Source organism: Salvia hispanica, chromosome 1 (assembly GCF_023119035.1).
Source record: "Salvia hispanica cultivar TCC Black 2014 chromosome 1, UniMelb_Shisp_WGS_1.0, whole genome shotgun sequence".
NCBI lineage: Eukaryota > Viridiplantae > Streptophyta > Magnoliopsida > Lamiales > Lamiaceae > Salvia > Salvia hispanica.
The window spans coordinates 15346565-15365035 of record NC_062965.1 but is presented as its reverse complement, the minus strand read 5'-3'; the positions used below and the strand labels follow the sequence as shown (position 1 = coordinate 15365035).

At 36.1% G+C, this 18471-nt stretch overlaps 3 protein-coding genes across 5 annotated transcripts; 1 reads left to right on the top strand and 2 right to left on the bottom strand.

Annotated features, from left to right (window-relative positions):
* Window positions 1-1693: 1693 nt before the first annotated feature.
* Window positions 1694-4308, bottom strand: LOC125206594 (ankyrin-1-like). The gene is made up of 12 exons (XM_048105840.1): window positions 4167-4308; window positions 4040-4090; window positions 3784-3957; window positions 3547-3678; window positions 3337-3476; window positions 3027-3113; window positions 2784-2909; window positions 2534-2686; window positions 2367-2468; window positions 2112-2282; window positions 1960-2027; window positions 1694-1872 (listed from the first exon to the last, which is right to left on the bottom strand). The coding sequence occupies exons 1-12, from the start codon at window positions 4186-4188 to the stop codon at window positions 1800-1802; spliced, it is 1299 nt and encodes a 432-aa protein (XP_047961797.1). The 5' UTR covers window positions 4189-4308; the 3' UTR covers window positions 1694-1799.
* A 1194-nt stretch (window positions 4309-5502) lies between these two features.
* LOC125201521 (calcium-dependent protein kinase 2-like) lies at window positions 5503-9432 on the top strand. Of its 2 annotated transcripts, XM_048099673.1 has the most exons (8): window positions 5504-6429; window positions 7308-7451; window positions 7533-7685; window positions 8153-8262; window positions 8417-8584; window positions 8670-8797; window positions 8920-9019; window positions 9104-9432. In XM_048099673.1, the coding sequence occupies exons 1-8, from the start codon at window positions 5688-5690 to the stop codon at window positions 9176-9178; spliced, it is 1620 nt and encodes a 539-aa protein (XP_047955630.1). In that variant the 5' UTR covers window positions 5504-5687; the 3' UTR covers window positions 9179-9432. The 2 variants fall into 2 exon arrangements, with proteins under 2 accessions (XP_047955629.1, XP_047955630.1); XM_048099672.1 differs by having other exon boundaries at window positions 5503-6429; window positions 7308-7685.
* A 264-nt stretch (window positions 9433-9696) lies between these two features.
* Window positions 9697-16728, bottom strand: LOC125201522 (peroxidase 42). 2 transcript variants are annotated; one of them, XM_048099676.1, is made up of 4 exons: window positions 16635-16728; window positions 10925-11070; window positions 10645-10833; window positions 9697-10485 (listed from the first exon to the last, which is right to left on the bottom strand). In XM_048099676.1, the coding sequence occupies exons 1-4, from the start codon at window positions 16711-16713 to the stop codon at window positions 9910-9912; spliced, it is 990 nt and encodes a 329-aa protein (XP_047955633.1). In that variant the 5' UTR covers window positions 16714-16728; the 3' UTR covers window positions 9697-9909. The 2 variants fall into 2 exon arrangements, with proteins under 2 accessions (XP_047955633.1, XP_047955632.1); XM_048099675.1 differs by lacking the exon at window positions 16635-16728 and having other exon boundaries at window positions 10925-11223.
* Between the last annotated feature and the right edge of the window lie 1743 nt (window positions 16729-18471).

The window sequence follows — 18471 nt, the reverse complement described above, 5'->3', positions numbered from 1 at the left end:
TAATACAGCAAATCACAAGATCATAGCAGTGTGATTGGCTAAAGTACCAAACTTGACATGCTAAACAAACCAAACGCGTATGAAATCAGACAAAGTTACTACAAGAAACAAAAATGTCCTAACAACCCATGGCAAAACAAACGATGATTTAAACAAGACTATCATTGACAAACAGTGCAACAGAAGGTTGTGCTTGCCCACATTTGCACCATGAGACAAGAGAGACTTGACAGCTTCAACATTTCCACGAGAAACAGCAATTTGTAAAGGCGTTCCAGCTACCGACTGTGCGTCTACAAAAGCACAGTTGCTCAGCAACAATTCCAAAATCTTCATATTATCTGGAACAAAAGCAGTCAATCAGGGCATACAACACACTATTAGCAAAATCTTTCACAGCTACAAAACCACTAACCTTTAAGAAGTGCATAGTGCAAGGCAGTGAATCCCTCGATATTTGGAAGACTAATTATAGCATCATGTTCGATGAGAAACTCCACAATTTGGACATGTTCCCCTTTGGCAGCTTGTGCTATTGGAGTATCCCCTGATGCAGTTTTGCAAACAATTCATCAAGAATCACATAGGCACTCCCAAATTTGTTGAAAATAACATACATAATGCAAGAAGAAACGAGAAATAACTCTTGTAAGTGAAGGGATCAACAGAAACTTGGACGTTCTTGATCAAGAATTTGCAAATCTCAAAATGTCCAATTTCAACCGCGTGATGCAAGACATTCCAGCCAGTGGAGAAGTCACTATACTGATCGCATATTTTGCGGAATTCCCACTCATCACCAACCTTTTTTCTAATTGCTGCCAAAATCAAACTATCAGAATCAGAAATCAAGAAAAGGGTTAAGAAAAAAGACTTCACCTTTAAGCTGGCTGAGGTTTCCACTAGCACCAGCCTGGATTATTAATGCACCTGCCATTTTTAGCAACTGAAAAATGAATTCTTGAAGCCACACGTAATTTGACCGGGCACGGATTTTAAGAAATATAATGGAAAGTGAGTTGAAAAAGTTGGTGGCATGTGGATCATACTTTTAAAGTATTAGTTTTATAATAAAATGTGAGTAGGAATGAGTTAGTGGAATATGAGGTCCACTACCAAAAATAGTAAAAGTGAAATGGGTCAAATTATTTGGGATGGACCGAAATGGAATACTGAGTCAAATTATCTGGGACGGATGGAGTACTTTATTCTCTCTCCATTTACCTTATAAACATACGACATAAAATCTCGTGTCGTAAACCAAATGTTTCATATTTAATAAGATAAAGTACTACATTGTGATAGACCCCATATTCCACTAATTTTATCTCATTCACATTTTATTATAGAACTCATACTATATAATCTTTTTCACTCACTTTCCATTATATTTCTTGAAATTCGAGTTGTATCAAACCAAATCGATTAATTGAAGACGAAAGGAGGGAGTACTTATTAGTTTTCAGTTTTGTACATTGGGTCACACTTTATCGGCTATGGTCATATTTAAGCTTAATGGCAAAATTTATAACTCTCATAAACATAATTCTCACATTTCACATTCTATTTTATTTTTTTCAAAAATCACCTATTTATTAAAGAGGGTACTAGTATATTGCAATTTTTCAAGTCCACAATATCTTGAGTCTCTGACTTGGCCTACAAATGATATAAAGAATGGAGAATGGAGAAAGGAGAAAGCTTCATCATCAGATGAATTGATATGATTTCATTGAAAATTGAGATGAAAATGGTATAGTGTGGTTTGATCAATTCAATATTCTCTCTCTGTTAAAACATCAGCTCAAACTCAAAATCTCATCTGAACTGCTCATCTGACTCAACCAAACAAAGTAATTAAACAAAGCAACTCTGCCACCAAAAACCAAAAATACCAAGTTACAAAAATTGTAGTACTAACAAAAAAGGTAAAACAAGTATTAGAATATGTGTAGTTACCTAAATAAATGGTCTTTATCGTTGTTGTAAGGATCCAAGGAGAAGGCAAGGCTTGCCATTAGGAATTTCTTCACAAAAAAAACACAATCATCAATTGTTAGATGATGAATTCAAATGGGAGTTAGATAATCACCACTTCAATTTAACACTACCTTGAATATCACATTAGCTGCAGCATCAATCTCTCTTCGGACGGGGAGTTCTGGCATGAGCCTAAGGCATCTCTGAGCACCTAGCATAGCATGAAAGCGTGCATCCAACCGTGCATCCAACATACTTATCTTTGATATCCATGTCGTGTTAGATGGAGAAAGATTAGAAACCTACGCATCGCACATATTAGTACTACTTAATACACATGGCCAAGGACGAGATGATCGATCACTGATATGAAGAAAAAAGTTTACCGTTCTATATTGTGCGATTGCAGAGTGAAAATCCTTATTGCTCGCGAGTTGCATCCCTCTGTGGTCAAGTGCAGCCAAGAGCCATTGAATTTTCTCCCTGCCCTGCAAGATATGTGATGAGAGAGAGAGGAAGGTTGTAAATTTAATTGAAGATCAAAGTTTCAGACCATTGCTATAAATTCTTCAGACTTAATGTGTTCGATTATGCCATCGACAGTCCAATTTGGATAATGTGCAAGCCGTTTAGTCACTGGTAACAAAATCTCCACAGCTGCACGATTACGCACCATAGCAGCCTCCTCGATAGGTTTAAAGATATCCTGAAACAGATTGAAACATAAGGAAACAAATGCAGCAAAGTTATATTCTACAAGATGAAGAATGGCTCAGTAAAGAAAGGGAAACATATAAATTAACTTCTTCCAATAAATTCGGATCTGCTTTAGCTGCAAGCAAGGACTTAAGAAATTTTGTGTCGCGATCTACTGCAGCAGCTGACAAAGGAGTTGACATGTTGAAATACAGATTTGGGTTCGCATTAGCCTGCAAGGAGAAAGAACTTAAAACCATGATCAGATACATACAAGTGAGAAACATAGCTAAAGAAACATGAGAGATTTCCATTAGACAACACAGGTATTTCCATTTCACCAAACTTACTTCAAGCAGCAATTTCAGGCATTCAAACGAGCGAGACTTGACTGCGAGTAAAAGTGGGGATTTCCCAACTGTACAAAAAAGATTTGGCTGCAAAATGGAAAGCAGCAAAGGGATTAATCTCACTACATTATATCATAAGTTAATAAGTACCAAAGTTGACATGCTAAACAAATCAAACTCTTATGAAATCAGTCAGAGTTACAACAAGAAACGAAAACTAACTGTACAAATAACGCCATGGCAAAACAAGCAATGACTTAAACAAGACTATCATCAACAAACAGTGCAACAGAAGGTTGAGCTTGCCCACATCTGTGCCACAAGACAAGAGAGACTTGACAGCCTCAGCATTTCCAAGATAAGCAGCGATTTGTAAAGGCGTTCCGTTTACAGAATCCGGGTGTAACCAAACATGGTTGTTCAGCAACAAATCCAAAAGCTCCATATTACCTGAAACAAAACCAGTCAATTAGCAAAGTCTTAAATTCACAGCATTCATTACAACTACATAACCACTAACCATTCAGAATTGCATAGTGCAAGGGAGTGAATCCCTCGATATTTTGAAGATCAAAACTAGCACCATTTCGGATGAGAAACTCCACAATTTTGACATGTCCCGTTTTGGCAGCTATTGCTATAGGAGTATCAACTGATGCAAACAATTCATCAACAACCACATAGGCACTCCCAAATTTGTTGAAAATAACATAAATATTGCAAGAAGAAAAGAGAGAGAGAGAGAGAGAGAGAATACTCTTGTAAGTTAAAGGATCAGTAAAAACTTTGACGTTCTTGATCAAGAATTTGCACATCTCAAAATGCCCAATTCCAACTGCGTGATGCAAGACACTCCAGCCAGTGGAGAAGTCAGTATATTGATAGCATATTTTGTTGAATTCCCAGTCATAGCGAACTTTTTTTCTAATTGCTACGACCCCACAAAGTATCAAAATCAGACATTCTAAAAAATCAAGAAAAGGGGGAAGAAATGACAAGAAAAATGGATTTACCCTTAAGCTGGTTGAGGTTTCCACTGGCACCAGCCTCGACAATCGATGCACCTGCAATTTTAATTTTTATCAATTGTAAACTGAATTCCCGAAAAAGTGAAAAGAAAAGGTTTTCTGATCAAATTACCAATTTCAGAAGTAGAATCCATGGCGTTAGAGACACTTGGGTTGAATCGATTTTGCCGCCAGAAATATGAACGCCATTGTTACTTCACCTTCTCAACATTTTATTTTTTGTCGTTTTATGATTTTATCTCTCGAGAATTTTGATTTTAAGAATTTACATAATTTAGAATAATAGTTTAGGCTTCGTTATCGTATGATCACTAACATTGAGGATCCCAAACATTATTCAACACTTTATTTTAATTTCCTCTATTTCTTGAATTATTTTTGCCCACCAATTAAAGTGATGTAACTATAAAATTTTGATTTTGGCATTCCTAAAAAATACTATAAGAAATTGATCTTGGATTTTAAAATAATTTTAAAATTAATGATGCCAATAATAATATTTATGTTCTTGTAATTTATGCATTTTTATTTTTAGGCATGCATTAAACGTGTTGCAGATGTAATATAGAATGTTTGTTTATAAGTTTTGATTAAGCTTTGAGCTAGAGTAAAGTAAGAGAGAAGAAAAAGTAGAGATATACTCCCTCCGTTTCGGATAATTCGTCCTAGTTTTCCATTTCGGTCCGTCACACATAATTTGTCTCGACTTCGCTTTTATCATTTTTGGTAGTGGATCTCATATTCCACTAACTCATTCCTACTCACATTTTATTATAAAACTAATATATAAAGGTAAGACTTACATTTCACTAACTTTTTCAATCCACTTTTCATTACAATTCTTAAAACCCGTGCCCGGTTAAAATGATCCAAATTATCCGAGACAGTAGTTATTTTTATTTTAAAAAATATTTTATTTTTAATTAGATAATCTAATAAGAAAAATGTTTCATTTTTAATAGGATATATACACACACCTCTATCGAGTAAAAAAGGATACACTTTAATCACTGAGGTTAGGATGCCTAGGTGGACAGGACTAGTAATCAAGATTCGATTAGATTGGTTAGTGGACTAACTGATCCATATACAGGAAAAATGTGTACGCATATAAAACAAGAATTCCAAACCCAACCCCATTCTAAATTTGTATTCATATTTTCCTTCTAGTTTTATTAGGCTTTTCTTGAAATAAATACCTTCATCACTTTAGTGCTCTATTATACTCCTACTAAGTAAGGATGTGTTCAGTTTCTAATTAAAATCCAATCAAGACTAAGCGCATCATCCCCCAATTATTGCAACGAAATCCAATAACAATTGAAAACTAAATCCAGTCCTCTAATAGAACTATTAAAACAGAAAAGTAAAAACGTGTGAAAATCAGTCAAAGTAAACACGTTTATTTCGCTGACCATAAATCAGCAGCCACTGATCTTCTTCTGCTTCACGTCATTCTCAGTGTTCTCACTCAATTGCATGCTCCCTTTCTCTTTCAAATTCCGTTTCCTTCAATCCCATTCCCAATCACACCCATCCTCACTCGCGATTTCACGGAACAACCTCTTTTCACCTCCAAGATTCAATCTTTTTAATGATTTTGTGTTCATAATTTGGAGAGAGATTGACAAAAATGGGCGGCTGTTTTAGCAAGAAAGAGCACCACAGCCGAGATTTGAAAAGCTACACACCAGAAAAAGCTGCCAATTACCAAAAACCACCAACCGATTTCCCCGCCCAATTCGAAAACCGTGCCATCCCCGAGAGGCGGCGCCACCACCCACCGCCGCCGCAAGCTCAGCAACCGCAACCGCAACCGCCGCCGCCAATTCCAGCTCCCCACACTCCGAATCAGAGATTGGAGCCGAATAACATACTTGGGAAGCCGTTCGAGGACGTGAAGTCGAAGTACTCGATCGGGAAGGAATTGGGGAGGGGCCAATTCGGGGTGACCTACGCGTGCACGGACGCGGCGACGGGGCGGCAGTACGCGTGCAAGTCGATCCTGAAGAGGAAGCTGGTGAGCAGGAGCGACAGGGAGGATATGAAGAGGGAGGTCCACATCATGCAGCATTTGAGCGGCCAGCCCAACATTGTGGAGTTCAGGGGCGCCTACGAGGATCGCCACTCGGTGCATCTCGTCATGGAGCTCTGCGGCGGCGGGGAGCTCTTCGACAGGATCATTGCCAAGGGGCATTACTCGGAGAAGGATGCCTCTGATCTCTGCCGCCAGATTGTGAATGTGGTGGACCACTGCCATTTTATGGGGGTGATGCATAGGGATCTCAAGCCCGAGAATTTCTTGCTTTCGAGTAAGGAGGAGAAGGCTATGCTCAAAGCTACTGATTTTGGCCTCTCTGTCTTCATTGAAGAAGGTTAGTTATTAGTCATGCTCTTTTCCTTCTGCTATTTCTGCTTAGGAATCAATTTTGGTAGTTTGGCAACTGTCTCTATTAATTGCTGTGCTCGTTCCTTGAGGGGAGATTTAAACTTGCTATGCTAATTGCCTGTGCTCTCTCCAAGTGTATAGAAAGGAATTATTTTACCTTGCAGCTTGTCATTTGACTTGTTTGATTGAGTGATAATCTGTCATTCTGGAAGACTGGGACTTTTTGGTCCTACCATGCCTTTGCTCTCTAGGATTTCAAGATTGATAGAACACTATAGGGCACCATACTGTGCGTATGCTCTTCAAGATTTTTATAGAAACGAGCGGTCTAGTTTACATTCTTTTGGCAAGGCTTAAACAGTTCTTTAATTTCCCAGTTTAAGTTAATGGGATACACTTGTACCGTTTCATTAGAAATTTGAACAGTATCTGTAATCAGGGTTCCTAAAAATGTGGTGGGAGGGTTGTACGGGGAGAGGAGGTATTTTACAGAAGTAAGGTGCCATCTTTCAGGCCTCTATCCTTTCGTTCCACATTTTTGTTGTGGGAAAATAAATCCTTCCTCTTGGATGTGGTTGTTTCTTTTCAATATTTATGTCGCCCTGGTTGTTGTTTAGCATATTAGCCAATTACTATATGCCAGTCTCTTGAATGGCTTTGAGTTTTCGTTGTGAAGGAAGCATCATAGCTATAATTATTAGAAGTTCATTACCAGTTCTTCTGCTTAGTGTGATGCCACTGTCTTGCAGACATGGGAATCAGAATGCATAATTCTCTGTTGAAGTCCTTCTGGACTTTCATCCTGAAAGTCTTTATTTGGTACTGTGAATCAGTAATTGACTTCATTCCATCAATTTATTTCAGGAAAGGTGTATCGGGATATAGTTGGTAGTGCATACTACGTCGCTCCTGAAGTGTTGAAGCGAAGTTATGGAAAGGAAATGGATGTATGGAGTGCAGGTGTTATTTTGTACATCCTCCTCAGTGGCGTGCCTCCTTTTTGGGCTGGTAAGACCAACCTCTTTTGTTGCAAGGTGACAATGTTTCTGATACCAAATTTCCTAAGTGATTTATCGAAATTTTGTGTAGAAACTGAAAAGGGCATATTTGACGCAATACTGAAAGAAGAAGTTGATTTTGTCAGCCAGCCATGGCCTTCCATATCAAACAGCGGGAAAGACCTTGTTCGTAAAATGCTAACAAAGGATCCGAAAAAGAGAATCACTTCATCAGAAGTTCTAGGTAATATGCTCTCTTGTTTCCTTCCATAGCTGCAGTTTGTGTCTCTATACTTACATCTTATCTACTTATTGCCTTTTTATTTTGTGTTATTTCACAATTGTCTGGATAAAGACAATGATTACAATCTGCAATATTGCAACTGGAATTTCTGTTTCTGTTATTTCCTTTGAGGGAAAAAACATGTTGAAGAAAATGGTTTCTGTAGTTGTTGGGTGAGAAACTCGAGAAATAGGCAGGTGGACATCAAGAACTATATGAAATACAGAGCACTAGATATTTTAATAAGTTCTTGGTAGATCAGTTTTCATATTCTCCATTTCAGAATATTTTATACTCAGCCATTGAGGGCATAGACGCGTAGTGACCAATCAGTTTTTCTATTCTTAGCAACGAACTCCTAGTTGTGCAAGTGTATTCTTATTATTTTGTAACTAAGCTTGACAATATTTTATTCTTGTTTCTTAAAGAGCACCCGTGGATTAAGGGACAAGCATCAGACAAGCGGATCGATAGTGCAGTTCTCTCCAGAATGAAGCAGTTCAGGGCAATGAATAAGCTCAAGAAACTTGCATTAAAGGTCACCCTTTTATTGTATGTTCATTTTGATATAAACATAGCAGTACGGAGTGACAAGAACTTTGAGCACATTATAATTAGGGGAACGATAAAAATTTCTTACGCGAGAAATTCTATTACCAATCACTATATTGATGCATTTTAAACTTTTGCAGGTCATAGCACAAAGTTTATCCACAGAAGAAATCAAAGGTCTTAAAGCTACTTTCAAGAATATAGACACTGACAATAGCGGCTCAATCACTTACGAAGAATTGAAATCTGGATTGGCGCGGCTTGGATCAAAATTGTCAGAGTTCGAAGTAAAACAACTCATGGAAGCTGTGAGTATCACACTTTCATGTGGGGAAAGCTGAGTCAGCTTTATTAGCTTTGCCACCACCTGAAACTAATCTTATCTCAATACAGGCTGATGTAGATGGAAACGGGACCATCGACTATGAAGAATTTATAACTGCTACAATGCACAGACATAAGCTGGAGAGGGATGAGCATCTTTTCAGCGCATTTCAGTACTTTGATAGGGATGGCAGCGGGTAAGCCCCGTATCTGTATTGTCTGGATAGAGCATTTTTACCGAGAATACTTGATTGCCCGTCTCTGCATGTGACTGAAAGGGAAAGGAGACCATGTAATGCATTACTTGAATTGATTGCAGTTATATCACAAGAGATGAACTGGAAACTGCTATGAAGGAGTATGGTATGGGGGATGAGGGAAGCATCAAGGAAATAATTTCAGAGGTGGATACAGATAATGTAAGTTGATCTGAACTTAGACATTAACCGTGTTTTGTTGCGTTTGTGAATGGACACGGGAACTTACGAGGCTGCATTTGTTAGGATGGGAGGATCAACTATGAGGAGTTCTGTGTAATGATGAGAAGCGGAACACAACAACCGGGAAAGCTCTTTTAGAGGATCAAGTCACAACTCAGTGCTTTTTCGCCAGATGTTCGCGGTTGAGCTCTGCCGCGAGGTATTATTATTCACTTGGGAATATTTGTGAAGCCTTGTTTTCTTCATCTCTAGCCTGTTGCATAAGTTTTTTTATGTTGTAATTTTGTAACAAGGGACATGAGCAAAGTTAGGAATTTGCTTATGGTTTTACTATGTAATTACACTGAAAAAAGGAAAAAATAAAGTAAAACATCATTGTGATGGCTTTATCATGGTCCATGCCTTCTACATTCTTACACAAGTTTTGAACTTTTTTGATGATGTTATTACCCTACCACCATTAATTTATGTCACAATCCCTCACAAAGCAACAAGCTATATAATCCATTTTTTAGAGGGGTCCCCTCTTTGAATTTTCTTCTTATGGCTTTGGATTTTTCTCAATAGTACTTTTCTTTTTATGCCTCACTATATTTAATTAATTAGATGTTTATGTATGAATCTTGATTAATACTACTATTGAACAAGCTAGCATATAACTTGATAAACACCATCATACACCATCGCCTCTGATCCCTTACATACACTGCTGGCAAACGAAACATACAAATGTCCCACATCGGTGCAAAGAGAGAACCGAACATCATCTCACAATGACTACTTCCATCATACACACACAAAATCAAACATGCCATGCCACCATCCTTATTCTTGCCAAACATCTGATCACACACACAGATTTAGATTAGTCAGTGAAGCTTGTTTGCAAGATTGCACTGCTTGCGGATCTCGCCCTTGGTCCCGGTGAGCGGGTTGTTCTCGGAGAGAATGGTGATGGCTCTGGCGAACTCCCGGAAGAAATATTCCTGGCTCTTCGCCATCTTCTTGACGTAGGGCTTGGTCCTCTTGTCGGTCGCGAGCTGGTGGTCGACGATGAGCAGGCCCTTGTTGTCGAGGATGTTCCTGTAGTAGTTGTTGTCGAGCTTCATGGGCGTCCCCCGGTCGTTCCTCACATACTGCACGGCCTTGGGGTCCGGGATCGCGTCCGGGCACTTGTACAGCATGTGCTCCACGTGCCCCGGGTTGAGCGCCGGGTCCACCTCCGGGTAGAGGCGGTGCACGAGCTTCACGCAGTGCGTGCGCCCCACGCTGTGGGACCCGAGCAGCGCCACCACCCCGGCCGTGTCGATCCCGATGTTGGCGAACCGGTCGAGGACGACGCTCATGCTCTCGTTGTGGTCGGGAAGATGCTGCTCTAGTATGTCCGCCCTGCTCCTTCTCCCATCTCTTCTTCCTGTCTTCAACGGAATGTGGGGCCCTCCCACCTGAAAACGACGTCGTTTTGAGCATCACCAACAACACAATTGCGGGAAAATGTCACAATTTAACTACTGTGTACTAAAAAAAAGCAAATTCTGGATTTGGGGGAAAAGACAAGTTTTTTTCAAAATTAGGGCACAGGATTGGAAAAACAGAGAACTCACAGAGACGATGCCATCTCTGGCGGAAAGCACGAGAATATCAGCGCAGGAGACGACGCCAGGGCACTCTCTCTCGAGAGCTTCTTTGATGTTCTCGATGTACCTGAAATTCCTCATCCCGAAGCTCCTGTCTGCTTCCTTCTCCGACATCACCCTCCTCGTTGAGTCCAGCAGCAGCGACGCATCACACGACTGTCAAAATCAAAAATAAAAAATAAAAAATCATCAATTGATTCAATTTGTACAATTCTAGTGTAGAAATTGAAGTTGCAAAATTAATTACCTCGACGAAGCAGTCATGGAAGATGTTCCTGAGCCAGGAGAAGGCGGTGTTTTTGTGGCGCTTGTAGAGGAGCTGGACTTGCTCCTTGATGATTTCTTCGGCTTGAGGGCAGGAGTCTCTGTAGAAGTTCATGGAGAGGCCTTCATTTTGGGCGGAGGCGGAGAGTGAGGAGAGGGAGAGGAGTGTGAGGATGAAGAGAGCTCTGGTGATGGAAGGCATTATGGTTGCTTGCATTATGCTTCTGTGTGTTGCTTCTTTGATAAAGGGAGGGAGAGGGAGAGTGAGAGTGTGAGTCACTGAGAGCAAGTGGTGTGATAAAGATAGATAGAGTTGGACTTTTCTTTGTTGGCTTATGCTCTGTTTTGACATTTGTAGTAAATTGTGACTGATTTTGTTGAAGATATTATTACGTGCCACTATAGCCTGAATATGGGCACTTTTTGATGGAGGGGTGTATAACAATATTTATAGGTTTTGCTTTTGCATGTTCATAGGTTGGCGTGTGGAGTGTTTTACTCATATTCAATGAACGTTGTGTTAATATTCATACACTTCAATTCATCTTTGCACATGGTATATTAATGTTCTAACACTTGTATAACATATCATTTGACATATCTATATTGATAAATAACAAAGATAATTATAAGAAATTTTTGAATTATCTATCCTAAAAAATACAGTATATCGGTAACAATATTGTACATGTCACGTATGAGTATTATTATAGAATGATGTAATCAAATGATAACTCTAAATATTGTACAAACTCAAATCTATGATCTGGACTATTAAAAAATGTAAACAGATCACAAAAAAGCATCAACAGAAAAATGTTAACAGAATTTCAACGCTAGTCAATGATTGATGTTGTGTTGATATTGAGTAGTACTGTGTTGATGTTGTGTTGATATTGAGTCGTATTGTGTTGACATTAAAATCTTGAAATTTTACACTGTGTTGATATTATATTGAAACTGTGTTAAAGCTGTGTTGATGAGTTTTGAGTTTGTACAATATATAAGTTTGCATTTTATCAAATGTCCATAATAGCACGAGAAAGATATGCATTTGATTATGAAAAGATGGTGTAATTTTTGGATATACCATAACTATATAGTTTTAATAAACTAGTATTATACTTTTTTATTTAACTGATTACAAAATTGCAACATAAATGCTAGTCTAGATTAACAAATTCAATAAATATTATTGATTCAAATTAGTGTATTTAAGATGTGACTATTTTTAAATTAGTTTGAAGCGAACGAGCCCTCAATGTAACTAAAAGTAATTTACACACCATGCATGAGTATTGACTAAATGGTCTCCGGACTTTGATGTGTTCGAATTTTACGAAAATTGAAAATTTCTCCAAATTAAATCTGACACGGCAATCAAATTAAGACGAAATTGATATAATGTCATTTTGGTCATTAAGAATTATAAGAAAGAAGAAATTTAGTATAGATTGTTTATAAATAACTGTAAAAGATAAATTAATCAAGTATTATGGGGATTGCCGGATTGGGGATACCACCACCATCAGGGGCTAACCTCACATCACAATCAACGGTATAATATATACGACTAAGACCTCTGAACCACTGGCCAAATATAATTCTTTAAATGTTTTTTTTATGCCATAAAATTAAGATATATAAATATTTTTTCAGATTTTATTGTCATTTTTATAGATAAAAAATATTACTACTAGGGTTAAGTATTTCAAAAGTAAGATATAGTAATATACTCCCTCTGTCCCACAATAATTGTCACTCTTATTATAAGGAAAAGTTGGTTAAAAAAGTTAGTGGAATGCAAGACCCACTTTTTTATATTGATTTTAGAATAAAATGTGAGTGAAGTGAGTTAGTGGAATGTGGGATCTGCTCACCATATATGGTAAAAATGAAGTGTGACAATTATTATGGGATGGAGTTAGTAATATTTTTGAATTCAAATTTCTTTAAACACATGTATTACTATAATAGAGTTTTTTTTTTAATATAAATGCCACTAAAATAATTAATTTTGGGAGTGGAGCATGATGAGACATAAAAGGTGAGACATCGAATATCTTTTTGTAAGTGATATTGGTGGTGGTCGTTACTCGTTAGAATGAAATGGAAAACTAAAAGAAGATAGATATTTTCCAAATTTGTATATAGAGCAAATTTATAGTACTACTTCTTATCCAATATTAATGGCGCTATCAATAGCTTCGTGAACTAAATAAAATAATTATACACAGTGAAAGGGAAGATGTCGGCATAATCACATTCTAAAAACAAAATTATTATATTCGAATTATTTGATTGACAAAAAATATGCACTATTCATTTGCAAACATCTCGTGCACTAGCGTATATGCTACTCCATATTACTGCACTTGCCCCCTTATTCAAATATAATAATTATAATAATAGCAACAAAATAATAATAATAATAATAATAATAATAATATTTTCTTTAAATACTTCGATCAGATGAAATTGATGTATCAATAAGATCGGTAAGAATCACCTACGGCAACTCTTAATTCATCTCCTAATACATACACACATACATGAGTGATGGGCCCCACCATCATTTATTATGTATATGTGTATGTAGTAAGAGATGGAAATTAAATTTCCAAAACCTTCAAGCAGAAATTAAATTTCCTAAATACTACTATATTGAATATTAGAAGGAAATTTTTTTATTATTTAATTTTTTAATTAGAGGAGTGTAAATTTGAAATAACAACATTTGAATTTTAAACGGAACAAGATAAAAATGGTGGTGGCCCGAAATTGATTAATTTTACTCCACCGACGATTTTGTTTGTCACCAGTCAATTTATTACTACTAGTATTTAATTATAATTCGTACAATCATATAAGCACTTATCGCTCCTTTAATTTAACTATAATATAAATAATATATGGGCCCTTAAATTAATGAGACTAATAGTATGAATGAATCTCACCGTTAAAGAGATTCTCTATTATGGATCTGGTAAGTCGTAAAAGCAAGGGAATAAATGAATGACAAAGGAATCCAACTACAGAAAGAGACTATTCATCCATAATATTTAAAGTAACGGATTAATAAGGTCGGGTGTTCAAAAAGAGAATATATAAAGTTATATACTCTATCAATTACGCCATATAAAAAAAATTTAGCAAAAACAAAGAATCCATTTTTCAGTTTGGTTCCTTTCTCCACAACTCAAAATACTTGAATTTTTTTAAGAGTGAAACGTAATCTAAACGAAAGAGGGGGAAAAAAAAGAGAGTTGAATTTGATGAAAACCTAGAGCATTAATCGCAACAACGCTAGACAAACACACCTCAAATTTTGTGCATTCGCAACCATTGCAATAAATGAATGTCACAGAATCATTATATCGAGAGTATATTTTTGTTCAAGTGCATGCTTTAATATAGAATGAAAAAGCTTCTATTAATGGATACAAAGACAAGGGAGAAGTGTGAGTCTAAAGAAGAGAGGGCGGAGACACGGTGGTTGCATCGCCGGAGGAAGGAAGAAACCGGCCAAGAAGGGTGAAAAATAAAAATGGGAGCGGCGCATTGTCACTCATTCTAGGACTTGAGGTCAAAACTTGTTTTTGCTATTTAGTCCATCTATATATCCATCACTTTAAAAAACCTCGAGGTTCTACTTAATTTTTTAAGTACGTCACATTCTAGTATAATTCAGTTGAGCCCGAAACACTAGAAAATATCGGTCAAACCCCTCTACCTTCTTGATAATTATAGAAGAGCCGTTGTTGTCATCCTCCAATGATCAAAATCATTTACAGTGTAAGTGCTGAAAAATTCTTTTTTTATTGGCAAATAAACATAATTTATTAAAGATCGTGTCTCGGTGGATACAAACTTGTGACTTTTGGTCCGAGTATTAACTAATCTACTGTTTGGCCTACACACACATGCTATAAGTACGAATATTGTCATCCATCCACATTTTTAATATAACCACGAACTTGTTCATGCTCAAAAGTTCATTCTCCATTTGGTTTAATCTTGTCATTTGAATGAAGTTTGACGAGTTTTCTACCTTTAGTAAAAATTTCAGGACGGTCGAATAATATGTGCACCTTCGATCCCGATGAAAACCGAGACTGGTGTTTCATGAAAGAACCTTTGTTGTTCTCTTTTCTTCTAATCCCATTTTCTCTCCAATATTCCACTCATTCTTTATTTCTTTCACAACTTAGCCCAATAGAAGCTACATGAATTAAAAATGGCCCAGCAATGTAAACGTGATGTTCTCAATCATATTCTCTAATTTTGATGATTTCACCCAATTAAAAGAATAGTCGCACGTATAATAACACTGAGAACATTTATTATTTAAATTTCCACATTTTACTCTTATAATTTTAAATTCAATAGCTTATAACTTTTGGATTACATTTAATTCTCTAGTCTCGTAACAAAATGATAGTTTTCATTTCTTTCTTTTTTATAATTAGTAACACAAAAGTTCTTATTATTATTTAACACACTACAAAACTATAATTTACCCAACAATTATTATTTCTAATTTTAAGAAAATACAAACTTAAATTACTTCAGTTATTCTGAATTTAATTCCACAATTACATTTCTACTATTATTATTATTATTATTATTATTATTATTATTATTATTATTATTATTATTATTCAAAATATTTCTAATTTTCAAAATTCGAATTGTTATAGAAAAATTGGACAAAGAAAACTCAAAAAGAACTTATGATAATATTTGACTCATTACATTAATTTAATGACTTACTCCTGGCATTGCGATATTGCGCCTCAGCGCATGATGGATGGTTGTGGCACGTCGGACCCATCGAGAGCCACGGGGTCGAGTCCGTATCATCGTTGTCCGCGTCACCCCCCTCCTAGAATATTTTTAAAAAAAATTTGTCAATAGTACTTCTCTTTTTACTAGCTTGATAGCTAGTATCTCACTATATGTGTTTAATTAATTAGATATGGTTTTTTTTCAATTAGATATGTTGTTGTCACCACTGAAAACCAAAATTCTAATAGGTATATGTATATATGAATCTTGATTAATATTGAACAAGCATATCACTAGCAACAAACAACCGTTCATCACACACCATCCCCACCGATTCTGCACATACACTATTGGCAAATAGAACAAACAAATATCCCACATCGATGTAAATAGACAGCATCGATATATCGTCTCACAATGAAACCACATAGACTTGTATTAGTACACAAAATCAAACATGCCAGATAACATCCTTATTGTACCCTTGCCAAACCATCCAAACAAGCTCTCGTTCCTCACTGGCTTAGCTCGGGACAACTGACAAGCGTCCTCTAGAGCTTCCTTGATAAGGCTCTCAATGAACCTAAAACTCCTCATCTCAGAGCCCCCGTTTGCTTCCTTCTCAGCCATCACCCTCCTCGTTGAGTCCAGCAACAACGGTGCATCACACGACGACTGGGATCAACACAACAAATTAAAAACAATCCATCATCAAATTAATTAAATCTAATTCTAGGGTTGAGATAGGATTAACTATACCTCGACAAAGCACTCATCGAAGATGATTCTGAGCCAGGAGAAGGAAGTGGTATTGTGTCGCATGTGGAGAAGCTGGAGTTGCTCTCTGATGATGTCTTCAGCGTAAGAGCAAGTGCTTGTTTGGTAGCCGAAAGAAAACTCAGCTGCTTCGCTTTCTGCCAAAGCAGATAGAGACGAAAAGTAGAGCACTGTGAGGAAGAAGAGAGCTCTGCTAATGGAAGCCATTATTGTGCTTAATTCACCCTACAATTTGAAGGACTTGCTTGCATTATGCTCTCTGCACTGCTTCTTTAAATACAGAGTCAACCCTAAGTTAAATTGTGTCAATTTAATTAGTATCATTATGATACGATCCCATATTTTAGGATCTACAAATTATTGTTTCGATATTTGTTTCTTGCTTAATAATATAGGGTAGTAGTATTAGAGTATTATAAATAGAAGAGATTTTTATCATTTTAATCAATCAATGAATATATTATTTTCCCGAAACCTAACGTGTGCAATAAGAATATTTGCGCGCTGTCTTTGTTGCTGATCGGAAAACGTCCGTGAAACAACAAATCGTGACCTTTCCTTCGAGCTTGTCGAAGGTTCGATCACCTTATCACTCTGAGAAATTAGTCAACCGGCCTCATCACGGAGAACGTCCGTAACAAATTATCTACTGCAATGTAAACTTTTGATTCCACAATTTTAATGCTATGAATAAAGGTAAAAAAAATTACCAAATATCTAACTACTACCTCCGTCCTACGATAAGAGTTACATTTTGCTATTTCAATAAAAGTCACATTTTTCATTTTTACCATAAATGGTAAGTAGGTCTCATATTTCACTAAATCACTTTACTCACATTCTAATATAAAACCAATATTAATATACAAAAATGGACATCATCTTCCACTAACTTTTCCAACCCACTATTCTTTACCTTTCTTAAAATACGTGCACACACTAAATGTGACTCCTATTGTGAGATGTAGGTAGGATTTTTTTTACATGAGACATGCATATTCAAAATGGAGAGTTTAAAAAAAATTATACTCTCCTATATTAATAAAGCATATAGTAGTATTATTTTACATAAGCAACTCGATCACAGGCTAGCGCCACTTCACAACTTGTTTTTTTTTATTTCAGGTATTTTATAAAATAATCATTTTATTGACGAAGACTATCATTTTATTTTATACAAAATCAACGTGATTACGTGAGTATCGCTAGTATTAAATGCTATTAATATCGAAAGCGCGAACTTAGGTTGATTTTTAATTGAGTGAAGTATTCTTTGAATGCACCCATGGATATTGGATTTTGAATTTTTTGGCATTTTGCACTTCTTTTTAGATCAAATTGCCCCTCAACTATTGAATAGTTCTTTTAAACTAATATTCACTTCATCCAGTAAAAATATAGACAATGAATATGACATAAGAATTAAGATAAAATTAATAAATTTAAAAATAATACAAGAATGGTATGATAAAGTAATATAGAGGAAGAGAGTGATAATTAAAATAGTGTTAGTGGGTAGTGGAACCTACATTATTAAATTGATATATTTTAAAAAGAGAATGTACATATTTTTATGAGAGCGGAGGAGTAAAATATTTTAATAATTAGTTGTAATTTTATTTAGAAAATATTGTGAGAAAGCATAATCCATGAAAGAATCAAAATTCCAATTTTATATACTAACGTGTAAGATATGAAATCTCCGTCTGTGATTTTATTTTATTTTTCCTAAGTACTTGCACACACGAAACAATTAAGTGTCAACTTGGAACTTTATTTTATTAATTTATTTAGTTGAGAAGAAGCCTGAAGCCATGTGATCTTTCTGTTTATCTATTTAATTTAATCACTTTTGAAAATATAGACATAATATTTTTTTTATATTTCTGTTTCCCATTGATCCCGAATATGAATAACTAATTAATTAATTAGTTTAAGAATTCAATTGGTTTGCTTTGTTGTATT

Excerpts from the sequence above, each read along its gene's own strand:
- LOC125206594 (XM_048105840.1), bottom strand. The coding sequence starts at position 4,188 with ATGGATTCTACTTCTGAAATTG. Across the intron at positions 3,114-3,336 it reads TCTTGTCTTGTGGCACAGAT|CCAAATCTTTTTTGTACAGT; the intron begins GTGGGCAAGCTC and ends TCCATTTTGCAG. Across the intron at positions 2,283-2,366 it reads CAATCGCACAATATAGAACG|GTTTCTAATCTTTCTCCATC; the intron begins GTAAACTTTTTT and ends TGCGATGCGTAG.
- LOC125201521 (XM_048099672.1), top strand. The coding sequence starts at position 5,688 with ATGGGCGGCTGTTTTAGCAAGAAAGAGCACCACAGCCGAGATTTGAAA. Across the intron at positions 6,430-7,307 it reads CTCTGTCTTCATTGAAGAAG|GAAAGGTGTATCGGGATATA; the intron begins GTTAGTTATTAG and ends AATTTATTTCAG. Across the intron at positions 8,798-8,919 it reads TTTGATAGGGATGGCAGCGG|TTATATCACAAGAGATGAAC; the intron begins GTAAGCCCCGTA and ends AATTGATTGCAG.
- LOC125201522 (XM_048099675.1), bottom strand. The coding sequence starts at position 11,158 with ATGCAAGCAACCATAATGCCTTCCATCACCAGAGCTCTCTTCATCCTC. Across the intron at positions 10,834-10,924 it reads TCCATGACTGCTTCGTCGAG|TCGTGTGATGCGTCGCTGCT; the intron begins GTAATTAATTTT and ends TGATTTTGACAG. Across the intron at positions 10,486-10,644 it reads CCAGAGATGGCATCGTCTCT|GTGGGAGGGCCCCACATTCC; the intron begins GTGAGTTCTCTG and ends CGTCGTTTTCAG.